Below are 21,732 nucleotides of genomic sequence, written 5' to 3'. Positions count from 1 at the left end.
ATTATTGTCTTATTTTTTCAAGGTATCATATCGTAGGTTTATCTCTAGGATGGATCTGAGTCTGGATCTTTTGATGTACGATTTTTGCGGAATGTAGCGTGGCGTTTGTTTTTTAGGCTAAAAATAAGAACAATACCGAGTACTATTGAACTTTCTTAAAACCAGCAGCTTTTAATCCTAATCTTACCTAGTTTATTGTTTAGATATAGACCGATAAATGTATGGACTGGATAACCCTTGAAGTACAGCTACAGCGACTCATAGGAGCCCGCGAAGTAATGTACGCCAGTACCTGAATAGATCTACATCAGCAGTAGTATACAGAGTATAGACATACAAGACACAAATACTAAAGATTATAAACATAGATTGGCACATCATATTCAGTAAAAGTAGAAACAAGTTAATTTATCGTCTACAAGTGAAATCCATCGATAAATCGCCCTCGGCTATCATGGCGCCGACTCAATTGATTAATATTAATTGACCAATATCCAAATGAACACCCAGTTGTGGTGGAAACTACTAGCGCTGGTTTGCATATGCGTATGTGTATGGGTATGCGCCGCACGTTCTTACTCTATGCAGGGGTCCAGCTCCAGCTGCATGCACGAAGCCACAAATACTTAGATTGGTTAGGTACTAGGTACGGAGTCCCCTGTCTTCTACGACCATTAGGGACTGGGATCAAGTACGTTGCATCGTCTATCAAAGAGGGGTTTACGTGAGGTGGTATTATTGCTATCCAATTGTTGGGCAGCTATAGATGAATAGTATTCTATCTACAACTGGCTATACCTAGCTAGCTACACAGGTGAGTATCAGGGTAGGTAGGTGAGTACCTTACATACAATACCCAATCTGGTTAATAAATAATTTAGATAACTTCACGACCTGGGTGGATATTAGTTTACCGGCTGCACCATATTAAATTAATTCGGGCCGGAACGACTTCAGAATATATTGTCCACATATTACCTCCTATATTAACCCTACCACGAGATTAGCAGATCGGGCGCCAGTCAACTAACTCGCCACTAATCAGACCGAGTCTTCCGAGGCGTCATCTTATTTTGGTGATTAACTTCGGTTTTTCTCCTGGCATGGGGTGTTTGAACTCTGTAGTCTAGGATCAGCCGACCGACGGCGATCCGTTCGCTGGTTTAAGTATGCAGCACGAGCGCTGGGTTGGACGAGACGGGAAAGAGATCTAGATCATGTATGGACTACATTGAGGGGGAACGAGAAAAGCCGGATAGGAAAGCGTGTCAGCGATCTCGGGATTGCGAAGTTATTTCTTTAGAAGGAACCTTAACGGGCCTCCGACGTTGAGGGAGAAGGACCCCGATTTACCCTAGACGAGAGAAGGCGTTATTCCTCTTAAACAAGATAATTGTGGGCTTTCGATGGATCGTGAACCTTGCATGGACTACAGAAGGTTGTGAGACAGTGTCTCGACCGAGATAGGCGGAGTCGAGGTCCTCCGACAATCTCGAGCTATCCGATACCGTTCAGAGGGTCGGACTGAGTCCGAGTCTTTCGCTGCTCAAGAACCACATTTCCACGGTTGAATTGTCTTGTTGACACGCCAGAGTAAGGCCTGGTTTCAGTTGGACCAAGAATTTCACGATCTTGGTTGATGTCAACGTCTGTTTTTCCCTGGGCGCGACAGTGGTTGACTAATTCGCCAAGCCCACGGAGGCACTAACGACTCAGTTAAGAGTACTAACTCTGTCAGGTTAACTCTTCCCGCTCTTCCCAATTCAACCCAAAAGTTAGTCAATTCCAAAGATCCAAATTTCAGATTCCATGTACTCCCTCCAGTCGACAGTTGGAACTGGCGTTTCCAATTGACTGTAGATCACGTCTCATTGGCATCATAACGGAGTATGCATCCTCAACTATTTCCCTACACAGTACAACCATGGTCCACCCGATAAGTGAATCGTTCCTGAAGGACTGTCCCGCGCAAAGAGTTCCATTATTGGCACGATCCTTTGTTTCCACAGCTAAGATGATTTAGCCCACTGGATGGGAAGACCACGAGGCATTTAATTAATTTTGGGCGGCGCAGCTGAACTCTCGGGTTTAGCGGCTTCCAAAAGATGTTCGACAACGTCCATACGCCGCTACCTGCTGTAGGTGAGACCCGTTCTGTCCGATTATATTCTAGTGTTTAATATCTAGCTAAAAAATAACAAATAAAATAGAATAAAAATAATAAACCCAATAAAACCAATGAGAAGAAAAAAAAAAAAAAAAAAAAGGGCTGGACTCATAGCTTACCCCATCGTCCTGGTAGGTACCCAACTCTGATCGGATCTACTCAGAGTATAGATCCAACCAGTTAACTTCGATTCCAGTGTTCTACTAAGGAGCTTCCCACTCTTTCATCCCAGCGGCTCGTTTTGAGTGGCTATGCAGAAAGCACTTGCTTTGCTTAAGCAGTGTTCTCATAAATTGGCAGAAGTGAACCAGGGTATATGAGTCCGGTGCCTAACCCGAGGCAAAGGACTGGACACCCTAGCCATACTTTTCCAATTACCATCCACGGCTACTATCAGGCCCCTGGAACGAAGAGGAGTCGTCTCCAGGCGCGGCCGCATGCAAAGTTAGCTCTGTCCATACGGTAGATGAAACCCGTTAAATATAAGGTCTCCTCGTGAACCATCGGGTCTGCTTGTGTCGGCTTGATTTTGTTGTTATTATTACTCTAAATATTTTCGTTCTTTATTTTGGTTTTTGTTGATCTTCGTTCTTTTTATATTCTGTAGATTTATTGCCCTCCACAGATCTCCTGATGCGCTAAGCACTCCTTGATCAATCATTCACTCTTCTCTTCTCAATGACCTTGCCAGACTTGTGAAGCGATCATCAACCATCCCATTCGAAACATGTCGAATGTAGACATCGCCAAATATGGGGACGACATTGGGGTGTCATACCTGGCGGGCTATATCATTCTGTCTTATGTAGTAAGCACCATGGGCTGCGCAACAACATTGGAACTTCTTCATCGACGGACATCGGGGTCGGGGCTGTACAACTGGTATGACTTTCGATCTTGACCGCGAGGTCATTGCCAGCTCGTGAGCTTCTGACCTTTTCGTCTAGGTATCTGTTACTGACGTCCTCGGTCACCATGGGTGGCATTGGCATTTGGTGTATGCATTTCATCGGAAACCGAGCGATTGTTCTGGGCGATGGGCTTCCCAGCATTCAAATTCTTTACAGCGTAACTTTCACGGGTATCTCGTTTATATTGCCCGTGGTGGTGTTGCTGGTAGCCTTCTACGCCATTGGGACTAGCGAGAAAGCCGGATATCTCCGCATCTTCATGGGCGGATTGCTGACCGGCAGTTCGGTCTGTGGTATGCATTACGTGGGCCAGCTTGGTATCGCCAATTATCGATGCACTTATCACCCGGCAAATGTCGTTGGAGCCGCTATCATCGCCGTCTTCGCCAGTACCACCGCTTTGACGGTCTTCTTTCGATGGAGGGCGACTTGGACGGATAGCTGGTGGAGGCGTGGTCTCTGTGGCTGCATTCTCGCCGTTGCTGTTTCGGGGATGCATTGGACAGCAGCTGTCGGGACAATGTACAAGGATTACAACCCAGCTATCCGCCGTGGCGCTCAATTGTCTCGAAGCCAGACTGTGATCATCTGTGCTGTCCTGGTCAGTTTGGAATCACGATGTCATGGAAATAATGCTTCGGGTTTGCTGACAAGACACAGGCATGCGTGGCTTGCGGCGTCTTATCAGTATGTGCTATAGTTGCTAGTGGCTCCCGCAGAAGATCAAGATCCCGAGCCCAGCAGCTAGTCTTGACTTGTGCCTTCTTCGACTCTGAAGGTCGAATCATGGTGACACCGCATGCGCTGCTTCCTAGCCGGAAAATCGTCGATCGTTACATTGGCCGGGTGCGTTGCTTTCTATCCCAATCACTGCACTTTTAGAGGGTAATTTTAACCAGACTCTTTTACAATATAGACATTCAACGACGATGACCTTACCCGAACCCATCCCGCCTTTCTCTGGGCATTCCGAGCAAGTAGGAACTGGCCATTGGTCAAGGACCTTATCCCCTTTATGAGAACACGTATCGAGTCGGATCAGACCATGATGCAACACTACGTCTCTAAGGGCGTTGTTTCGGATCAGGATACGGAGCTGCAGCCAGACTTTGATGATATATTCAAGCGTCACTTCTGCGTGGCTGCTCAGGAACTTGCTGATGAGGTTCGACAGCCGTTGCCAGATCTGGGGATGCTATATGATGATGTGTTGGCTACGTCTGCCCCGTATTCGCGTTTCTCTCGCGCCATGGGATATTCTCGGCTCCGTGCCGGAAAAGGTCAGCTACTATTTACAGTGCGCCAACTTAAGAAGCAGGAAGCCTCCCGTTTGGCCTCAGCAGGGTTCCGATTCACAAGCATTGAGAACGTTACCGACATCCTGTCTCGTCGAATCCATGTCCCCACATCATGCTTGGGGGTTCACCTCCGAGACATGCGGGATTACGCCACGTCTGGCCGGAATTTCGAGTCAGGCGTGCACCTTATTTCGTTCGTCATGCGTCCTACAATCCACGACCATTTCGAGGTTCTCACCGCGAAGGGTACTGGCAACCCACTGCCGTCATCGACTTTGTTGACTCAGCAGCGACTACAAATTCAACACCTGGAGCTGATAACTCACATGGAGGGATGGGCCATATCGACATGCTTGAATTGGCTGAAGTCCGACGCTGCGCTATTATACAAGGATCTTGACGAGTTTCGTGAGCAATTGGTCCGAGCAATGATGAAGCTGTCCTCTTCCCTACCAACCGATGTCAGTGCAGCGTCCAAGTTTTCGGCACGCCCTCTCATCGCGCCGTGTCGTAGCCCAGACATGCCCGCTCGACAGGACTGCATTCTCCTACCGTTCTGTGCCGTGGCGTCCTTGGACACGAAGGTTTCGAACCCGGATTACACCTTCACTCCACTTCGACTTTTCCGCGTGCAGCAGCAAGTAAACGACGGCATATCCGACTCTGGTGGCTTCGCCAAAGAAATAAACCAGGAACTATTTTATTCGAACGTCCTCTCTAGCACAGACACCGCTACAGACTCGGACCCTACTTCTCCTACTCGATCCAAGTTCCGATTCTGGCAGAAAAAAAATCCCATGAATGGGGTTCGAACCGTTTCGCAGGAATCACTCACCAACAAGCGGATGCCCGAGATCATGGTTCGTCGGGAAGTCAAAGTGGATGTGTCGAAACTCGCAGAGCCCGCCGTCAAGTCTTCCATGGGAAGTACTTCTTCGCACACGACTGTGACTGCCGGTGAAATGGCATCCCACACCTACGTCGACGAACTTTACAACCTTTGTTACTCGCCGGGAGTACGTTTACGGCCTGATCCAGAATACCTGCGTGCATTATCTCTCACCTGAGCTGAAGTAAGCTAGCTCTTTCTATCCTACCCTCTGAGAGCATCCACGGAGTCACAAGGACTAGATCCGGACAACTGTGATGTGCAAAGCACAGTACAGCTGATCAAGGGCAAGACAATGGAGAATAATATCTTGCTGTGAAAGGACTCGCTATATAAAGGCGGCCATCATAGCCACCTGCGTGGCTCGTCAAGCCCATACTTGAAATGAAATCCACCCATCAATCCACCTAACTACCCATCCATCCTTCCATCGTCCATAAAGACAGCCGGATATCTCGACATCCTGCATGATTCATTTATATTCAACCGCCCTTTTATAGCAGACCCCACACACCAAGGACTGCACACTTGATTTTACATATGCGGGGACCACTTGTGTCACTCTCTAACGAACCTTGTCTTTCTTCCATTTTGACTCATTCATCTTTTATGTCCCTGTCGCTACAATATTATACCTCTTGATTTCGGTGTCATTCGTTTTCTTACGGAAAATTATAGAATACACCTTAGTAAATAATGAAAGTCCGAAATGGAATGGAATGTCTAATGTCTATATCTACCAATATATGTGCATGCCGAATTTTCTAGAGGTCCTACTTTATCTATTCCAGTCCACAGTAATCATACTGGAGTAGCAACATTAATATAAAATAAAATAGCCCTTAAGCCATCTTACCTTTTGTCTTTCACCCATAGATTGAATTAAAAAAACAACCTGAAATTGAGATAAGAGACCAATTCCAAGACTTGACGTAGCTTGATACTGACGGTCTTTATTTAGAATCGCGTCCAAGAAAATAGATCTCAAAAGTGGGGGGGGGAAGAGGATAAAAAGCATGCCGCCAGATCGGTTTAAACTTTTGATGCTCAAACCCAATGCAAGATCAAATCAATGTATGCCACCCATTTGGTAACGCCCGTTAATAAACAGGAAATGGAAGAATAGAGGGTTTATAAGAGAAAAAGAGAGAGAGAGAGAGAGAGAGAGAGAATGTGTAAGTGTGTAGGTGCGGGTAAAGGGAAAGGTGCTTGTTTAAAATCTACCTTATTCAAGGTAACAAGAACAAGGTAAAAGATCAGAGACAAAACATAATCGCTAGTCGCTAAAAATAAGAACACAAGTCTCTAGAGTGGGAGAATAGAAAACCCCAACGCGCTGACAATGCGACCCAGGAACCTGTTGAAGCCAAGTACATGAAGATGGTCGTAACTTTCGTATCCATGAGGAATCTCATCCAAAGAACTGCGGAACAAAGAATAGAATCGGTTAGAAATGTGAGGTTAAGTTGCTTGAGGCGGGTTGCGACCCCGTGAGATACGTTGGCTTCGTCGTAGCTTTCGTTCATCGCTCGAACACCCTGACTGACTCGTCTCACTGGGCGTGGCGGCCTTCGGCCTAATCTTGGTCTTTGCGTCTTTAGAAGCAGGCCTAGAATTTTCTGTGGCGGATTCAGCCGAACTCCCGTCTATCTCTATATTCTGTTTAGCCATCGTCTTCTCGGAGACATCGCCCGGGCCAACCCGCAGACGGAGAGACACCAGGTCGTTTTGATCGTCCCGGAATGCTATCCCCACGGTAACATCAGGAAGGATGCGTCTTTTTTGCTCACGGGCCCTGGTGCGCCGAACGGCGGGTCGAGGATTTTCCTCTGAATCCGAGTCATCCGCGGAGCGTTTACTCCCTGTGCTGAAGGGCGACGATGATCGAGAAGATGACTGGAAACGAGACTTCATGATCGCTTTGGAAGCGGTTACTTCTGGATGTGGGCTGGCGCCTTCGCCAAGCAAATTGATGAATGCTCGGTCAATATTGCCGCGACATTGTTGAAGCATTTCGACGATCGCGTCTCGGTCATACTTGCCCCCTAGTCCCTCTTGAATCGCCGATATCTTCCATGGACTGGCCAGGTCTACAACCGTGCTTGGTGCCGAAGACGCCTCTTTTTTGAGTGTTTTGTCGAATTTGGGGATATGCGGTAAGCCCTGGTGAGGACCATGGATATGCCGCACGGAGGAATAATGATGGAAGTCCTATACAAATGAGAAGGGCGGTCCTTGGCAGGGGAAATGGAAAGAAATAAGAATCTCACATGAAAAGCAATGTGTACGGTATCTCTTTCCTCTTCATCCGGAGCATGGACGTCACGGAAATTCTGAATCCCATACATGGTGTAGACATTCACATCTTTTTTGAACGATTGACAAAACGCTTGGATCTCTTCTGCACCTCCCCAGACCCCATTTTTCCGGGACTCTGCAACCTTGAAATCGAAGCTGCGTTCTTTGTCTTTGACCGAAGGAGGCGCGGGGCTAGCAGAGGATGAGGAATAATAAGCATGTCTGGCCGCCAATGCGGCAGCACGCCTGGGAGCTCTACGCTCCCCACCCACTGCTGCCATGAAGCTTATGAAGTAATCCCGATTAGCGGCTATGTGGTCTGCAAGACGAATGCGTATTGGCTCGGCATGGAAGAAGTCGCCGTAGAGCTGGTCGGAGAGGGCGTAGTACAGACAGTTCCCTACAAATTGACGGTCAAAAGAAAGAAAGAAATAAATAAATGAAAAGATTCCGGAAGAAACAAAAATCAATTGCAGAGAAGGAGGGTGCATAGAAGAGCCATGCTTACCATCACCCTCGGTGGGAAGAGCATATAGCCCTAACTCCGTGAGACACGGGAGCTCCAAGCATTCTGTCTCCACCGTTTTGCTGCGTGTATGCTTTGAAGGCCTGGATTCAGAAAGCTGTGGCAATTGCTGGGAATCCTTGACCTCCACCTCATCATCGGGGGGAGTAAGGGCGTAACGCTGACGGGCGGGCGAAACTATGGGCACGATTCTGCCACCGTTGGGAAGATCCGCCATGATTGGAACGTAGCCCTGCCCGACGAAAGGCCCTCATTTGAAAGAAGATGGAAGAGAGCTTCGTCGAGCAGAGGGCAGACTGCCAGAGACGTGGAAGGGCGAGAGAGGGAGAGGGAGAGGGAGACGGTAAGAAGAATAAGAGAGAAGAAGGAGCAACAGCACCGAACAGTCGGGATGAAGAAACAGGATCTACTCGAAGGCAAAGCAACGCCATCAAAAACACGCACAACGCGAGACTTTTCTTCCCGAGGGAAGGCGGTGAACCTGCATGGGCGCGGTGATTGGTGGATGCCACGTGAGGCCCGTCTCCGTGATGACGAAAGGAGTAAAGCTGGAGAATCTGTCCTACTGAGATGGCCGAGGATCCTGGAATAAAAAGCTGGTTTGGTAAGTGGCTAGTCCCTTTTTCCCCAGACTGGGGATAGCTCAGCCCTACCTCCTCTTCCTATTTGTAGAGCGACCAAGGGGGAATAAGGGTCCCTATGGTCCGTACATATATACCTCCAGAATAGGCAGGTGTGGGCATCGATATGACATCCCATACCGACAGTTACGCCGCCATACAAATACATACAGTTCCATACCGTCTGTATTCCATACATTCATGGTAAGTACATCGATCTGCATTCCGCTCAGAGTGGACTCAACATATCGGCACAAGCCTCCAATCATTCCCGCCGGCTTTGTTGGCTTTCCCGGCGGGCGTACCTGCAGTCCGTGGCCTTTATCTAGGTTCCTATATATCTGACCCTTCACTTTCTTCACAGTTTCTCTGAAGCTCAAATTGTGAGCGATCATTTGACATTCCATCACTTCCCCACCTTACTGTCCTAGGAGCAAACCACAAACCAATATGTCCACCAAGAATAACATCGTGATTGTGGGGTAAGTCCAATACCCAAGCTTACAAGTCCTCGACTTCGAATTGACATCAAGGCGCTAGAGCTGGGGTCTCTGGACTCACAACAGCCTATCTACTATCCAAGGATGCCTCCAATTCGATCACAATCGTCTCAAAGCACATGCCCGGAGACTATGATATCGAATACTGTTCTCCGTGGGCTGGAGCCAACTATCTCCCGTATGGTAGAATCCCAGCATCATTGTAGACTCAGTACTCACCCATCATCTAGAACGGGTAAAGCAGGAACTAACCATGCCAAATGGGAACGTGAAACATGGCCAGTCTTGAAGGAGCTGGTAGAGACCCAGCCAGATGCTGGGATCCATTTCCAAGGTATGGTCTGAACGGAATGCATGATCGTGACCCCAAGTTCTTACCGGAACAACAACAGATACGGTCGTATATAATCGTCAAAAGGACCGAATGTCTCAAACAGGAGCATGGTTCGCTGGTCTAACTGAAAAGGATCCTGGGTATAAAGATGTCGTTCCCAATGTGTGTTGTTCTATGCATCCATCTAGAGCCCCCCCAACTTCCAATCTGACTGACCTGTCTCCCCAGTTCCAAAAAGTACCCGATGACCAACTCTCCCCTGGAGTCGACAATGCATCAACTTTCACCTCCGTATGCATTAACACAGCGGTTTATCTACCGTGGCTTGTGGGCCAATGCCGGAAGAACGGTGTGGTCTTGAAGCGTGCAGTCTTCAAGCACATAGCTGAGGCAGCGAATGCACATCACTCTGGAAAGAAAGCCGATCTGGTGGTCAACTGCACCGGTCTCTCATCGAAGAAGTTGGGCGGAGTGAACGATGACAAGCTCCACCCATACCGGGGTCAAGTCGTAGTAGTGCGGAATGACCCTGGTGCTATGGTTTCGATCTCTGGAACAGATGATGCCGAGGACGAGTTAGTGTATATGATGACCCGCGCTGCCGGTGGCGGGACAGTTATCGGCGGGTCGTACCAGAAGGATCAGTGGGATCCATTGCCGGATCCGAATCTGGCGGTGCGCATTATGAAACGTGCAATTGCCCTCCGTCCCCAGCTAGTGAGCAAAGGACGAGGAATTGAGGGGTTGGATATTATCAGACATGGGGTTGGATTACGTCCCGTCCGCGACGGCGGACCCCGCATAGAGATCGATAAGATCGATGGAGTTTCAGTCGTGCATAATTACGGTCACGGAGGCTTTGGATACCAAGCTTCGTATGGATGCGCTATGGAAGCGGTTAAATTGGTGGCAGAGGCCCTTCAGCGACGGGATAGCGCCAAGTTGTAGTTTTTGGGATAGTCTATTAAATTGTGAGTCAACAAGTCTTAGAATATGTACATAGTGCATAGGATTTCCCAAATCACTGGATCGCATTCAATTATGTCGAGTTCTGTATTCAAAGTAGTGCTCAGCCCAGAAGCGGGTCCTACCATCATCACGACGTCACCGATTTCAAAATATACTCCAGACTACCCAACCCACTTTGGTGTGTGTGTAAAAACTAAAATTGATCTCAATTTCTGGATTAGCTATACATATATCATTGAAAGAATATGCCAAGGGAAAAAATGAAGTATAAAGTCCCCGAAGTAGAGGAATACCCCGAAACCGACGAAACGACAGAAGCCCAAAAACGCAAACGAGATGCTAGCGGCCTTGAATACCTCTCAGCAACCTCGGGACGAGGTCCCGACTTTGGTGATGAAAAGCAGCCCCCGAGCAAGACAGCCAAGACGTCTAAAGTGCCTGTGGAGGAAGACAGCATAGACGAAGAGGATGAAGAAGACGATTTCGAAGACGACTATGAGAGAAGCCAAGGAAGTGACGACGAGGGACAAGAAGAGGACGTCGACGAGGTGGACGAAGACGAAGACATCGAACCGGACGAGGAAGAAAACGACGAAAGACGCGAAGAAGACGTCATAGACGAAGCGAAAGTGCAGAGGGTTATTGAGCGGTTCGGAAGGGCTCCTCTTGATGGTACGGCGATGGCGGAGAAGCCGCTCCGGGCGTCTGCGGACATCGTGCTCGCGATGGTTATTGATGCGATGTTGAAGTCGAGGCCGATCTCGCGTGATTTGTCGCAGCGAGCTGTCAATAAAGTGATTGAGGTGGGATATCAGGATATCCGGAAGTTAGGGGAGAGTAGCTGGGAGGAGAGAACAGGGGTGCTACAGGATGGGGGATATAATCGGTACAGAGAACAAGGTGCGACGAATTTAGGAGAATTGGCACATTTAGTCAATGAGAGATATGGTAGGTGTTATATTTTCTTCTTTCCATAGCTGTTGCCGGTTCGGATTCTGACTCTGGGGGAACTATATAGATGGAGACCTGAACAATCTCTGGGAGGAGGCCCATCACGACCGAGCTAGAACGCGGGAATTGATTAAAGAAATCAAAGGACTCGGTGATCTGGGAGTTGATCTTTTTTTTAACAATGTCCAGAGTGTTTGGTCTGATATTGCACCTTTTGTCGATACACGAAGCCTGCAAACGGCTGAGCAGGTTGGGATCGGCACGGATCTGGATGCAATTTTCGCGGATTTAGACAGAGATTCCATGAAAATGAGCAGACTCGCCAATGGGTTGTCTGCAGCTAGACTGGAGAAGCAACAGGGGGAGCTCTTGGGCGTGTGATTTTTTCTATTTCTATGTTCATGGTTAAGAATTGGTATTGAAGGTACCGCCGAAAACAGTACATGTAATCCATTGAAATGAAACATTGTCGATCGGTATTGGATGCCAATTCCTGTATCAAATCTCCACATTGGATTGGGTGATCCCAGATCGCCCATGGCTCTAAAGATAGATTTTGGGGGAATAAAGAGCCTCGTTTCCTCCCTAGCATTAGATCAATGGTTTCAACAGCATATCTTCTTTTGTGTCTTGCAAGCCGTTTCAAATGTCTAGGTACGCACTGGGCATGCTGAGTCATCCGTTGATGTTCTTGGCAGACCCGCCCGCTGCTTGCGACGGCACAACTTGATGCTTGAGCCTCGCCATCTCCTTGATTTTCTGCACATTTTGTTCCCTACTCTTTGTTTTGCTGTCCCTTGGGTGCTAGGGTTTGTAAGGTGACTTTCATTCTCCCAGCCTTCCGTTGGCCGCCATCCAATCGAGCTCTCGCCAGCTACGCGACATACATTACTCCATTCTCTCGTCCTAGGTAACTACCAAACGGAGCTTGGGCCACGACATTCTCAGCCTGCTTCTTGTTGAGAAAGCACACTTCAAGTCGAGCAACGGTTATAGATACAATTATATCTGACATTTACATTCGTTCAGACACTACTCTTACTGCTCCGTTGTCGAGAACCCACTTTACGTACCCTACCCAACTGGAAGATCGATTGCATAGCATTGAGAACTCGCCGCTGCTCCGATAATCATCAGAATGGACCTCTCTAACATCTTGTACGCCACATCTGGACCCCATGAGCGCTCTGAAAGGCTGCGCAGGCCCCAGCTGTAGCTAACAAGTGGTAGCCGGATCATCAACATCGCCGTCGGCGTGATCATGGTTTTGGGTGGTATCGCCCAATTTTTCCCTCCGTCCTTGGGCTCCATAATTGTTGGAGCATATGTGATTGTCTTTGGTCTCCGTAAGTCGATCAGGACCGTTCGATGGCTAGTTGATAGCTGGTGATGATACTTATGCTGCGTTGCTGTTAGTGGTCGGTGGGCTGGAATTCCTGCCCAACGTCCCCGACTATGTCTACCGTTATGCGTCCTTCCTCTTCTCGTTCCTTGGCAGAGGTATTTGTAAGTCTTTATTCCCTGCTCTGCGCCCAGTTCATTGGATTGTTGACCGGATTGATTAGTCTACATTTTTGTCGGAAGTATTATGCTGCACGACCACGTGTTGCAACAGATCGCGGGCTCCATTGTCGGAATCATCGGCGTGGGATACCTTGCTCTCGAATTCGTCCCCTCCATTGAGCCCCCTTCGAACATGCGCGAGGCCGATCAGAGTTGGGGGGCTGAACAGGTCTAAACGTGGATTATGGGTTCGCTCTGGATCAACTGGGACTGTACGATGACCGTATGATCCTCTGTTGGTTTACGCTACGGCTCGACCAACTGCTCGCTTTGACCGAAGACGATACTGATGGAGCACGGGGCAGAGTAGAACATGAGAATCGTCAGCAGAAACCTGCGATGGATGATCGATGTACGAGTGCGATGAAAAAAGGAAATATCTATACGATGGTTTCGATTGGAAGTTTGTTCCCCATGGGTCATGAAACGATGCGTTACCAACGATGCGCTGCATCGGGCGATCTCATGATTTATTTGCCCGTGGATGGTGGGATGGCTTTGGTATAGTCTTCACATTTGTTTTTCTTTTTGTTTCTTTGCGGGAGGTCCTTCAAATTTCCATCCCCAAACCACCACAGATGGCATGGTGGGTTTGATATTTTTCATTTGCAATGTGAGCCTTGTATTATAAGGAGGGCCAATTCACTACTATTCTTAGCGATGGTCGAAAGGGGATTTGTGTTTTTCTCACCCCATTCGATCTGGCCGCGTGGCATAATTGATTTATGGTTAGATTGATTAGGTTTGTGGATGACTGATCACATCCCGGCTCCAATTAGATCTGCCGTAGTCCGCATTTAGGAAAGCCCAACAAAGGCCACACCATAATGATCTTGACACTTGACAGATTCGGAGTATTGCCGATCGGAGATAAACAATCAGGACGAGTTCTGTATGTACAAGGTAGACGTAAAAATAGTAAGATTAATTAATGAATTAATCCAGATAGATCATGTTCCTCTTAAGTACGGAATAGTATTACGGATCACCCGAACTATTGGAATGGGTCGATAAGCAATCCAAGTTATTGAGTTATAAAACAACGGATGATCCAAGAGAGGCAATGTAGATGTTCATCAACTTACGAAGGACTATACCACATAGAGATCGGAACTATTTTATGTCGAGACTCATACGATGATACGACTGAGTTGTTTATGACATAGCAGTACTACGCATTGATGCATTCGTCCTACACCATGGAGTCTGGACCAATACTTTAGTCCGGATACCGACGGCAAAGGGGGCATTGTAAGACAAGAGGAGGTCCGTGGAATCCGAATCCATTGTCTCCGTCTCAGTCATAATTCTAGAGTCTTACTTCTATTGTATGCCCTCTACACTACTAGACACTGTCGTAATCGTACTCTCCAAACAGAGGCGCATAAAGACGAATCGGAAGACTCGCTGAACCAAATCAATGGACCAATCAAGAGGACGATAGATCAAAGGAATCTTTCGTCAGCCAGGAAATAACTAGCAAATTGCTAACCTCTGAGGAAAGGGGGCTAGGCAGCGAAAATATAAAAAAAAAAAAAAAAAAAAAGGGGTACAGAGGGCCTTAGCATAGATCAGGCGAAGCCTCGACTAAGATACTCACACGATAATTGCTGAGTCTGGCAAGGCGTGACGGGTCGGTCCAACCATGCCGAAAGGAAGAGTGGAGATTATGCGATTCAAGTTCAAGTTCAACGCCTCTGCGAGCAGTCAACCGTCGTGGATTAGAAATGCCGCGGATGGCAAAAGTGCAGGGCATGTTGACCAATAGGTATGGCAGAAATGTTGCTGACATGATCCTTGCTAGTTTTTCAGCGAATCGGAAACCCGAGAATCAGGCTTATTTGTGCACAGACGCGCTAAGAGCTATTTTGGGAAAGTGCATTCTAAAAGACCCACTAGTCTAGTCCGGATGAGGAAGCGGTGGATCCCAGATGATACGATCTGGGGAGAAAAGACGCAGAAGAAGGATGGATGATGAATTGCCCTAGAATCTGTTGGAGACTGGAGTGTATCCTCGACAAGAAGAGAATCCACCGGTTTGGATGGTGTAAAAAAAAGACGGTCGAATCAAACGGAAGACCACCGATATTACTGATCCTCCATCCATCCAGTAGTATCGATGGTATTACCGACCTGTCTCTCTGGCCAGATTCACATTTCCAACTTCTTTTCTTGGATTGACACTATTGAACTGAAAACACAGAACAGCAGAGGCAGAAAATTGCCCGACCGAGGAGCAATTCTAAACAGGACTGATTGTTTGTAGATCCCCTGGGAGATCGATAACGAACTCGATAAGACTGGAACCACTGAGGCAATATCACCATCACTATCACCATCAGCATCATCAGCAGCATCCCGCCGTGACAATTCTGGTAAGCAACGATATCCCTCCGGTCGGACCCAGTCATCTTCACCAAAATCATCGTCATTACCCACTTTTGGCCTTCTCTGTCCTTCCATTCCTTCTATCTCTCTATCTCGCTATCAATCAATCAATCTTTCGGATCGATATATCACTCACTCACACTCTTTCTCCCTTCCTCCTTCCCTACACTGCATCACGCTGCATCACTCCCCCCTAGGTAGCCATATATACCCTCTTCATTCCGTCCTCCACATCATATCTGATCCGACATTCCACCGCTCGATTGATCGCCGCCGATCGTTCTTGACTTCCCCCTAACAACCACCCTTATCTCCTGCTGCGTCCTCCCCTGTTCTTTTGCTACTCCCCCCTCTCCAAACCATCCTCGTCATACATTTAAAATTTAAATCTCTTGATTGTTGTTATTGCCATTCCCCCATCCTGCGTCCACTTCTCTGATTTATTCCAGCGTGTCTGCCTAAACTCACGCCGCATTGCCACCTTTCAGCCTCATCGAACCACAGAACGACCCTTTCTAGAGACGCGTGACCATCCAGTGCCTCGAGTCGACTCTCTTTTTAGTGCCACTTTTCTTTTTCCTTCTGATCGCTGCGCTTTCAACCTTACTTCGCCCCGGTTTTTCTGGATCGCTGTCAGGGATCATCGTCTCTTCCCCCTGGTTGGGTTTGGAGTATCACTAGCTGCATTTACCTACCGGTTCACCCTTCCAGCCAGGCGTTCATCTAGTCGTTCTTTTTCTTTTTCTTAATTTTTTTTCTCCTGCGCTGTCATCCTGACCGACTTTTGACTTTGTGATACCATACATTACAACCCCCGACTGTGGTGCGACATACCCTTCTCCATCTCGTTTTCCCCTTATTTCGACCGACTATCTCGACTCAACCGCACTGTCTCCGGGCGTTCGCCGTTCTTCCCTCGTCTTTTATTGTCGGGGGATAGCAGCAAGGAGGCTTGATTGCTCCGACTGAATACTTGGTGGCAATGTTAGCTTCTATGCCGCAGATGGAGACGGTGCGATCGCTCCCTCGGAATCCCGACGTCGTTCCGCGACATCCTTCGGCGGAGGACTTGGATGCTGCTCAGCAACTGATCTCGTCGGCCCAGGCTGGCCGGGAGCATCCCGTGGAGCGGAATTGTGATGATACTGGAACGCAAGGCTTCGAGGCCGATCATACTCGCAGGGGACAAGACTTGGTGGATACACCGGCACCTTACCCGTCCTCTGAAACTATGGCAAACGCGCCAGTATCGGAAAAGTCATCGTCATCACCGAAATCTCAGAAGGACACTTCGTTTCTCGGACACTCCTGCAGGTGAGTCTTGCACTCCTCGTCTCCCCCCAGTCAATGCAAAACTGACTTAGATCTAGTAACTGCGGAACAAAGAGCACTCCGCTATGGCGACGATCACCAACTGGCGCGATGATATGCAATGCGTGTGGCCTATATTTGAAAGCCCGAAATGTCGCGCGACCGACCAAGCGCAACCGTGTACAGACAAGTCCGGAATCAGGCGTCCAACCGTCCTCTAATCCTCAGCAAGATCCCCCGGCTCCCTCGACTGAGGGAGGATGTCATGGCTCTACGGGGTCATGCCCTGGCGGAGGAAACTGCAATGGTACCGGGGGCGCCGAGGGCTGTGATGGATGCCCGGCGTATAATAATCGAGTCTACAAGTCAACTCTTCGAGGCACCGTTCCATTGCATGCTTGGAACCGAGCGACGAATTCAGCTAGCGACAAGCCGATACCCTTACCTGAAGGCGATGTGCCGGCTAAGAACGGCACGACGACGTCTGATGGCAGTATGTTGGTTTCATGCCAAAATTGCGGGACAACGGTGACGCCGTTGTGGCGGCGGGATGAGAACGGGCATCCTATCTGCAATGCGTGTGGTATGCCTTTTTTTTTTTTTTTTTTCTGCAGTTTCCCAGAATTCCAACTAAGCATCACATTAGGGCTCTATTACAAATTACATGGATGTTACAGGCCTACCACAATGAAGAAGACCATCATCAAGCGGCGGAAGCGAGTTGTGCCCGCTTTGCGAGAATCCTCCCCAACCGGAGCTACGCATTCGTCGAACGGTTCCTCTGCGTCCCCAGAAGCGTCCCCAGCTACGCTGGCGCATAGCAATGAAGACCACTATCGATACTACAGCAGCGAACCGATGGACCACTACAATCACATGTCGGCCGACAGAGTGTCACCACACACCCACAGACAGTTTGGGTTCGCACCGCCCCCAGTCGATTTCACAGGGTTTGGCTCTGGAACCGTTTCCCTCCCCCACCATCCTCCACCACCTCGATTGTTAGAACCGGATCGTATCGCGCCTAGCCATTCACCCGTACCCCAGTTCGGTCGACGGTCTCTTTCTCCGAACCCAGCAAACCCCAAGAAACGCACACTGGCAGAAACTGCGTCGTCCGCCGAGGCAGCCGCGGTGCCGACTACTTTGGAGTCCGGGTCGAACCAGCTCCCTCCTATCATGTCGTCGATCAATCCGTCCCCTCCTACACGACTCAGCTCCATTTCCTCGATTCTGAATCATCCCGGCAGCCATGACGAGTCGCGTCTGGACCCCTCTCTCGCGGCGCTCAGCCGTCAGCAGCAACACCCCCATCAGCCGCCGTTAGCACCCCCACCCTCACAGCCCTTGCCCGGGTTGACAGAGCTGGATGGGTTCCGGGAAGACCGTCGGGCGAAACTACAGCGGGAAGCCGAAGAGATGCGGGAGATGCTGAGAGCGAAGGAACGAGAACTGGCGGAACTAGGAGCGCAATAATACAACACAACGTGACGTGACGAAATTTTCTTTTGCTCATCTTTCTCAATTAGTACACCCGGCGCAGTTGTTCACCTGAGGAGATACCATTTCAAAACACTGGATTTATTTGTACGGGGTTTGTGCAATGCTTTGGGAAAAGTCCCCTTTTTTTTTCCTCTTTTTTTTTTTTTTTTTTCCAGTTTACCAAGCGTAGGCGGGATCAGCGGGTTATCAGAAAAGATATTAACAGGGCGGATTTCCTTTTCAGGGTTGGTTTTGTTCTCTTCTCATTTATCACAGAATATGTGAGGATTGAACTTTAATTTCGGAATTGGCGCTCGTTTAGATTGCAACGGTGTTGAATGGGTGATAGATAGATCTCGGATGTATGTTAAACTGAGTTAGTTCTATTAGGTATGCTATTGCAGTCAGAAGATTGCAGTCAGATATGTAGTAGGTAGGTGTAGTATAATTCATTGCTTAATCTTATATGGATAATAGTAGACTGAGCAGGATAGACGTCGACTGATTTGGTGGTAAGCCTTATTGGTCCATGGTTTATGGTGTTTATCGTTTTCTTGATATTTTTACAGTGCATTGAATATAATTCTAAGACATTGGTTTCCTCAACAGAGTACAGGGTACAGCTAGAGAGTGAGTAAAAGTTGTATATTAAATCAAGTATTCATCACCAATCTCCACTGACTAGAACTGTATATTTATTCAAGGTAAACACTTGTAGTAAACAGTCTAGCAATACATTGTTTGATATTCCTATATTCTGGTAATCTATGTAGGAAATCATATTTGTCTTCTGCGAGAACTGCATCATCTCACATGCTGCCTTCCCAGTCCTAGTAACTATTCAAAGTAGCGACCAATATTATCTGGCTCAAATTGTGTACCATCCAATGCAGAGCATATAACAATCCGCTCTAAAGTAGTCAAACTTTTGCAGGGCATTTTCCTCAGCGTAAATTCCATGATACATCAGACCGCACATGACATATCCAGAACTTTTATCTATTTTGCTTTAACTTGTGCAGCGAGAGGGACAAACGGCAAATTCCGTTTCCAAGTTTCTTTTAAAGAGAGTGGCTCTTTGATCTGAATCTGTCAGCAAAGCGGGTTCGCGAAGATAAATCTAAATGTGTCGGCGGAGATTCCAATTCCGATTCCACATCCGGAGGAGAGTAATCTGGTAGGATGAAAGGGATAGAATGGGAGTACCGGTTACCTGATTGAGCGTTTGCCGTTGGTGAAATGTCTTCTTCCTCTTCGTCGTGCACTTCGATTTCCAGTGGTGGAGTCGACTGGGTAGACCCAGGATTGGAAATCAACTCAAAGTGCATTCTTCTGGTGCTTAAAGTGCGTTGTAAAGTTTTTCGCCAGTTGTCGATTTTTAGTGGGTTTCCCGGGATCAATCCCCAGCTTTTGAGATGACGAGGGGAGCTGGTCGGTGGTTCGGTATGGTATTCTGCCTCGCTATGAGATTCTTCGATGGAATACAAGGGCTCTGTGATATCCACTTCGTAGTTGTGAGATCGGAGATACGATGAATACGAAGTTGATGGAGAGCTAGAGCGAGCTGTAGATATAGATAAAGGAGGAGAGGAGCTCCGACTCGATGATTCGAAGTAATTATCTAATGCTGTCGAAGGATGGCGTTCATCTTTTGATTTGTAGTCGTGGTTAATGAACAGCCTCGAAGCAGTTCTAGAGTTGCGGAAGCGCGCGCTTACCTTGGCGGGATTGAACAGCATCAGCCGTGAATGCTGTACTGGAGTATTGCTCGATGGTCCCAGTGGAACGGTACCGGGCATATACTGGGAAGTTTGTTCGAGTCGCATAGGTCAGAGGGCCTTCGTTTTCGACTTCTGTATCTACATGAGTTAGCGCATGGCATTCGTGGAAAAGATGTCGGTTTTGCCTTTCCTGTTGTCTTACCTGTTGTAGGGAGGTCTTCAGCTGTCATCACCTGTCGTAAGGGTGATGGCTTAAAGGCCTTGTCTCTGGACCTAGAATGCCGCCTCCTGGCCTTAGGGGGGTTATCGAGGTTCTCGTCCCTCGATTCTTCCCACTGGGAGCGGTCTGAAATGTTGCCTAGTCTCACGAATCCGTTGCCGGTAATCAGTCTCTCATCCATGTAGACTTCAAGGATTCCATCATCAATAGAAGTCCTTTCCTCCTTCCCACGATCATCATTCATCCACCAGCCATGTGGACTATAGAATTTCGTGACCCGGCCGGTAGTAAAGCGGACAAGGTCGTAGCCTTTCAAACGCATCAGATGATTTAGACCCTCACTCTTAGCACTGTTCTCAAGATTGACAATCACGGGGTCAATGTACCTAAGTGCCCGATTGAAAATCGACTGGAAACGATGCTCATCCCCGGGCTGGGGAGCCTTCGGGTCGGATAGTTGAAAAAGCAGTGATATTTCAGGAGGAGTTCCGCTGTATCTGGAAACCGGAAATCCCATCCAGTTAAAATGATGGATTCGCTCGCCGTCGGCAGACAGCACCCAACTGTTCCTGTAGGCAAATTCCTGTATAACGTTAAGCATCGTCTCTCTAATATCTAAGGTCTTAATGCTTCGATAGAAGTTGTAACCTCCTGTCAAGTTCGTATCTGCGCCGTCAAATGGCAAGGGGTGGTTTGCTATGGCCTCCGGTTCATCGATTTGTGTGTCGTCTGTTATGTCTATTGCCTCCAGCCATTCTTCTTCTCGATGGTTGGACACGTCCAGCTCCTCTGTGGTGTCTCCACTGGCGTTGTAGTCCTCGGAAGCATCCTCGTCTGCCCAGTCAAAATGACAGGGCTTCAGAAGATCTTCCATTGCTTGGTCAACTGATAGTTATGATAATCCAGTGTTAGTACCTGCTACCTACTAGGAGAAAACTTGCTGTCAATCCGATGTGGTGGTAAGTACGATGTGGTTAAGGCAGACAGAATTGTCAGAAAATAGATGTGTCTGTGGATTGTGAAATGACACTTTTTAAGGAAAAAGGAGAAGGTAGAAGGAGAAAACCTTGATGCATAGCGAGGATGGTGTTCTGTTATATGTAGGGCTATCATAATGACGTCTTGCTTGCATGAACCATGAATAGTAGTTTGTCGTCATCCGAGATAATGGGGATGTTCTGATGAAGTTGAAAGTCATCGGTGGGAAGACAAGTTTCTATTGTTTGCATGTATAATGGGAGCAGCAAAGAAGACAATTGCACAATGATCCAAGGAATCCTACTGTAGTGGGATATACTGTGTTATTGTCACAATGGAAAGTACTAGATGTTCTTATTGTAACTCAAAGGAAGGACCTCTTTGTCTTAGACAGCGGCATCATAATCTGGAACTCGTCAACTTCTTGTAATCACAACAGCATTGAAAAATTATTTGCAAGCATAGTACTCTTAAATATCCTATGCAATTTCAAAAATAATTTTTATGTTTTGAAATGATAAAGTTCTAGCTATTATCATTTAAAAAGCGTCTTGTATCTACCTGTTTTTTTTGGATCTGCCTGAGTTAACAACGTTCATTTAAATC

The 21,732-nt window shown here is 47.8% G+C and overlaps 7 protein-coding genes across 7 annotated transcripts; 5 read left to right on the top strand and 2 right to left on the bottom strand.

Annotated features, from left to right (window-relative positions):
* Positions 1 to 2,894: 2,894 nt before the first annotated feature.
* On the top strand, positions 2,895 to 5,443 carry ATNIH1004_001377 (uncharacterized protein; the record flags this gene model as incomplete). The annotated part of the gene is made up of 5 exons (XM_033566077.1): positions 2,895 to 3,049; positions 3,115 to 3,679; positions 3,739 to 3,765; positions 3,820 to 3,924; positions 3,995 to 5,443. The coding sequence occupies 5 exons, from the start codon at positions 2,895 to 2,897 to the stop codon at positions 5,441 to 5,443; spliced, it is 2,301 nt and encodes a 766-aa protein (XP_033431834.1).
* A 1,283-nt stretch (positions 5,444 to 6,726) lies between these two features.
* Positions 6,727 to 8,306, bottom strand: ATNIH1004_001376 (OTU domain-containing protein; the record flags this gene model as incomplete). The annotated part of the gene is made up of 3 exons (XM_033566076.1): positions 6,727 to 7,476; positions 7,536 to 7,963; positions 8,072 to 8,306. The coding sequence occupies 3 exons, from the start codon at positions 8,304 to 8,306 to the stop codon at positions 6,727 to 6,729; spliced, it is 1,413 nt and encodes a 470-aa protein (XP_033431833.1).
* An 853-nt stretch (positions 8,307 to 9,159) lies between these two features.
* ATNIH1004_001375 (FAD-dependent oxidoreductase) lies at positions 9,160 to 10,491 on the top strand (the record flags this gene model as incomplete). The annotated part of the gene is made up of 5 exons (XM_033566075.1): positions 9,160 to 9,191; positions 9,250 to 9,387; positions 9,440 to 9,543; positions 9,602 to 9,705; positions 9,772 to 10,491. 5 exons carry the CDS (start codon positions 9,160 to 9,162, stop codon positions 10,489 to 10,491), a joined length of 1,098 nt encoding a protein of 365 aa, XP_033431832.1.
* A 281-nt stretch (positions 10,492 to 10,772) lies between these two features.
* ATNIH1004_001374 (uncharacterized protein) lies at positions 10,773 to 11,844 on the top strand (the record flags this gene model as incomplete). The annotated part of the gene is made up of 2 exons (XM_033566074.1): positions 10,773 to 11,460; positions 11,531 to 11,844. The coding sequence occupies 2 exons, from the start codon at positions 10,773 to 10,775 to the stop codon at positions 11,842 to 11,844; spliced, it is 1,002 nt and encodes a 333-aa protein (XP_033431831.1).
* Positions 11,845 to 12,601: 757 nt separating this feature from the next.
* TVP15 (TVP15 family protein) lies at positions 12,602 to 13,201 on the top strand (the record flags this gene model as incomplete). Its single annotated transcript, XM_033566073.1, has 4 exons — positions 12,602 to 12,621; positions 12,694 to 12,809; positions 12,880 to 12,969; positions 13,029 to 13,201. 4 exons carry the CDS (start codon positions 12,602 to 12,604, stop codon positions 13,199 to 13,201), a joined length of 399 nt encoding a protein of 132 aa, XP_033431830.1.
* Positions 13,202 to 16,396: 3,195 nt separating this feature from the next.
* On the top strand, positions 16,397 to 18,201 carry sreA (siderophore transcription factor SreA; the record flags this gene model as incomplete). The annotated part of the gene is made up of 3 exons (XM_033566072.1): positions 16,397 to 16,728; positions 16,785 to 17,218; positions 17,372 to 18,201. The coding sequence occupies 3 exons, from the start codon at positions 16,397 to 16,399 to the stop codon at positions 18,199 to 18,201; spliced, it is 1,596 nt and encodes a 531-aa protein (XP_033431829.1).
* A 1,067-nt stretch (positions 18,202 to 19,268) lies between these two features.
* On the bottom strand, positions 19,269 to 21,022 carry ATNIH1004_001371 (uncharacterized protein; the record flags this gene model as incomplete). Its single annotated transcript, XM_033566071.1, has 3 exons — positions 19,269 to 19,855; positions 19,926 to 20,066; positions 20,131 to 21,022. The coding sequence occupies 3 exons, from the start codon at positions 21,020 to 21,022 to the stop codon at positions 19,269 to 19,271; spliced, it is 1,620 nt and encodes a 539-aa protein (XP_033431828.1).
* Positions 21,023 to 21,732: the final 710 nt, after the last annotated feature.

Source organism: Aspergillus tanneri (genome assembly GCF_003426965.1).
Source record: "Aspergillus tanneri strain NIH1004 chromosome Unknown AapTan_2_pilon_pilon_pilon, whole genome shotgun sequence".
NCBI lineage: Eukaryota > Fungi > Ascomycota > Eurotiomycetes > Eurotiales > Aspergillaceae > Aspergillus > Aspergillus tanneri.
The sequence above is the reverse complement of the archived record's forward strand: the minus strand, read 5'-3'. Positions and strand labels throughout refer to the sequence as shown.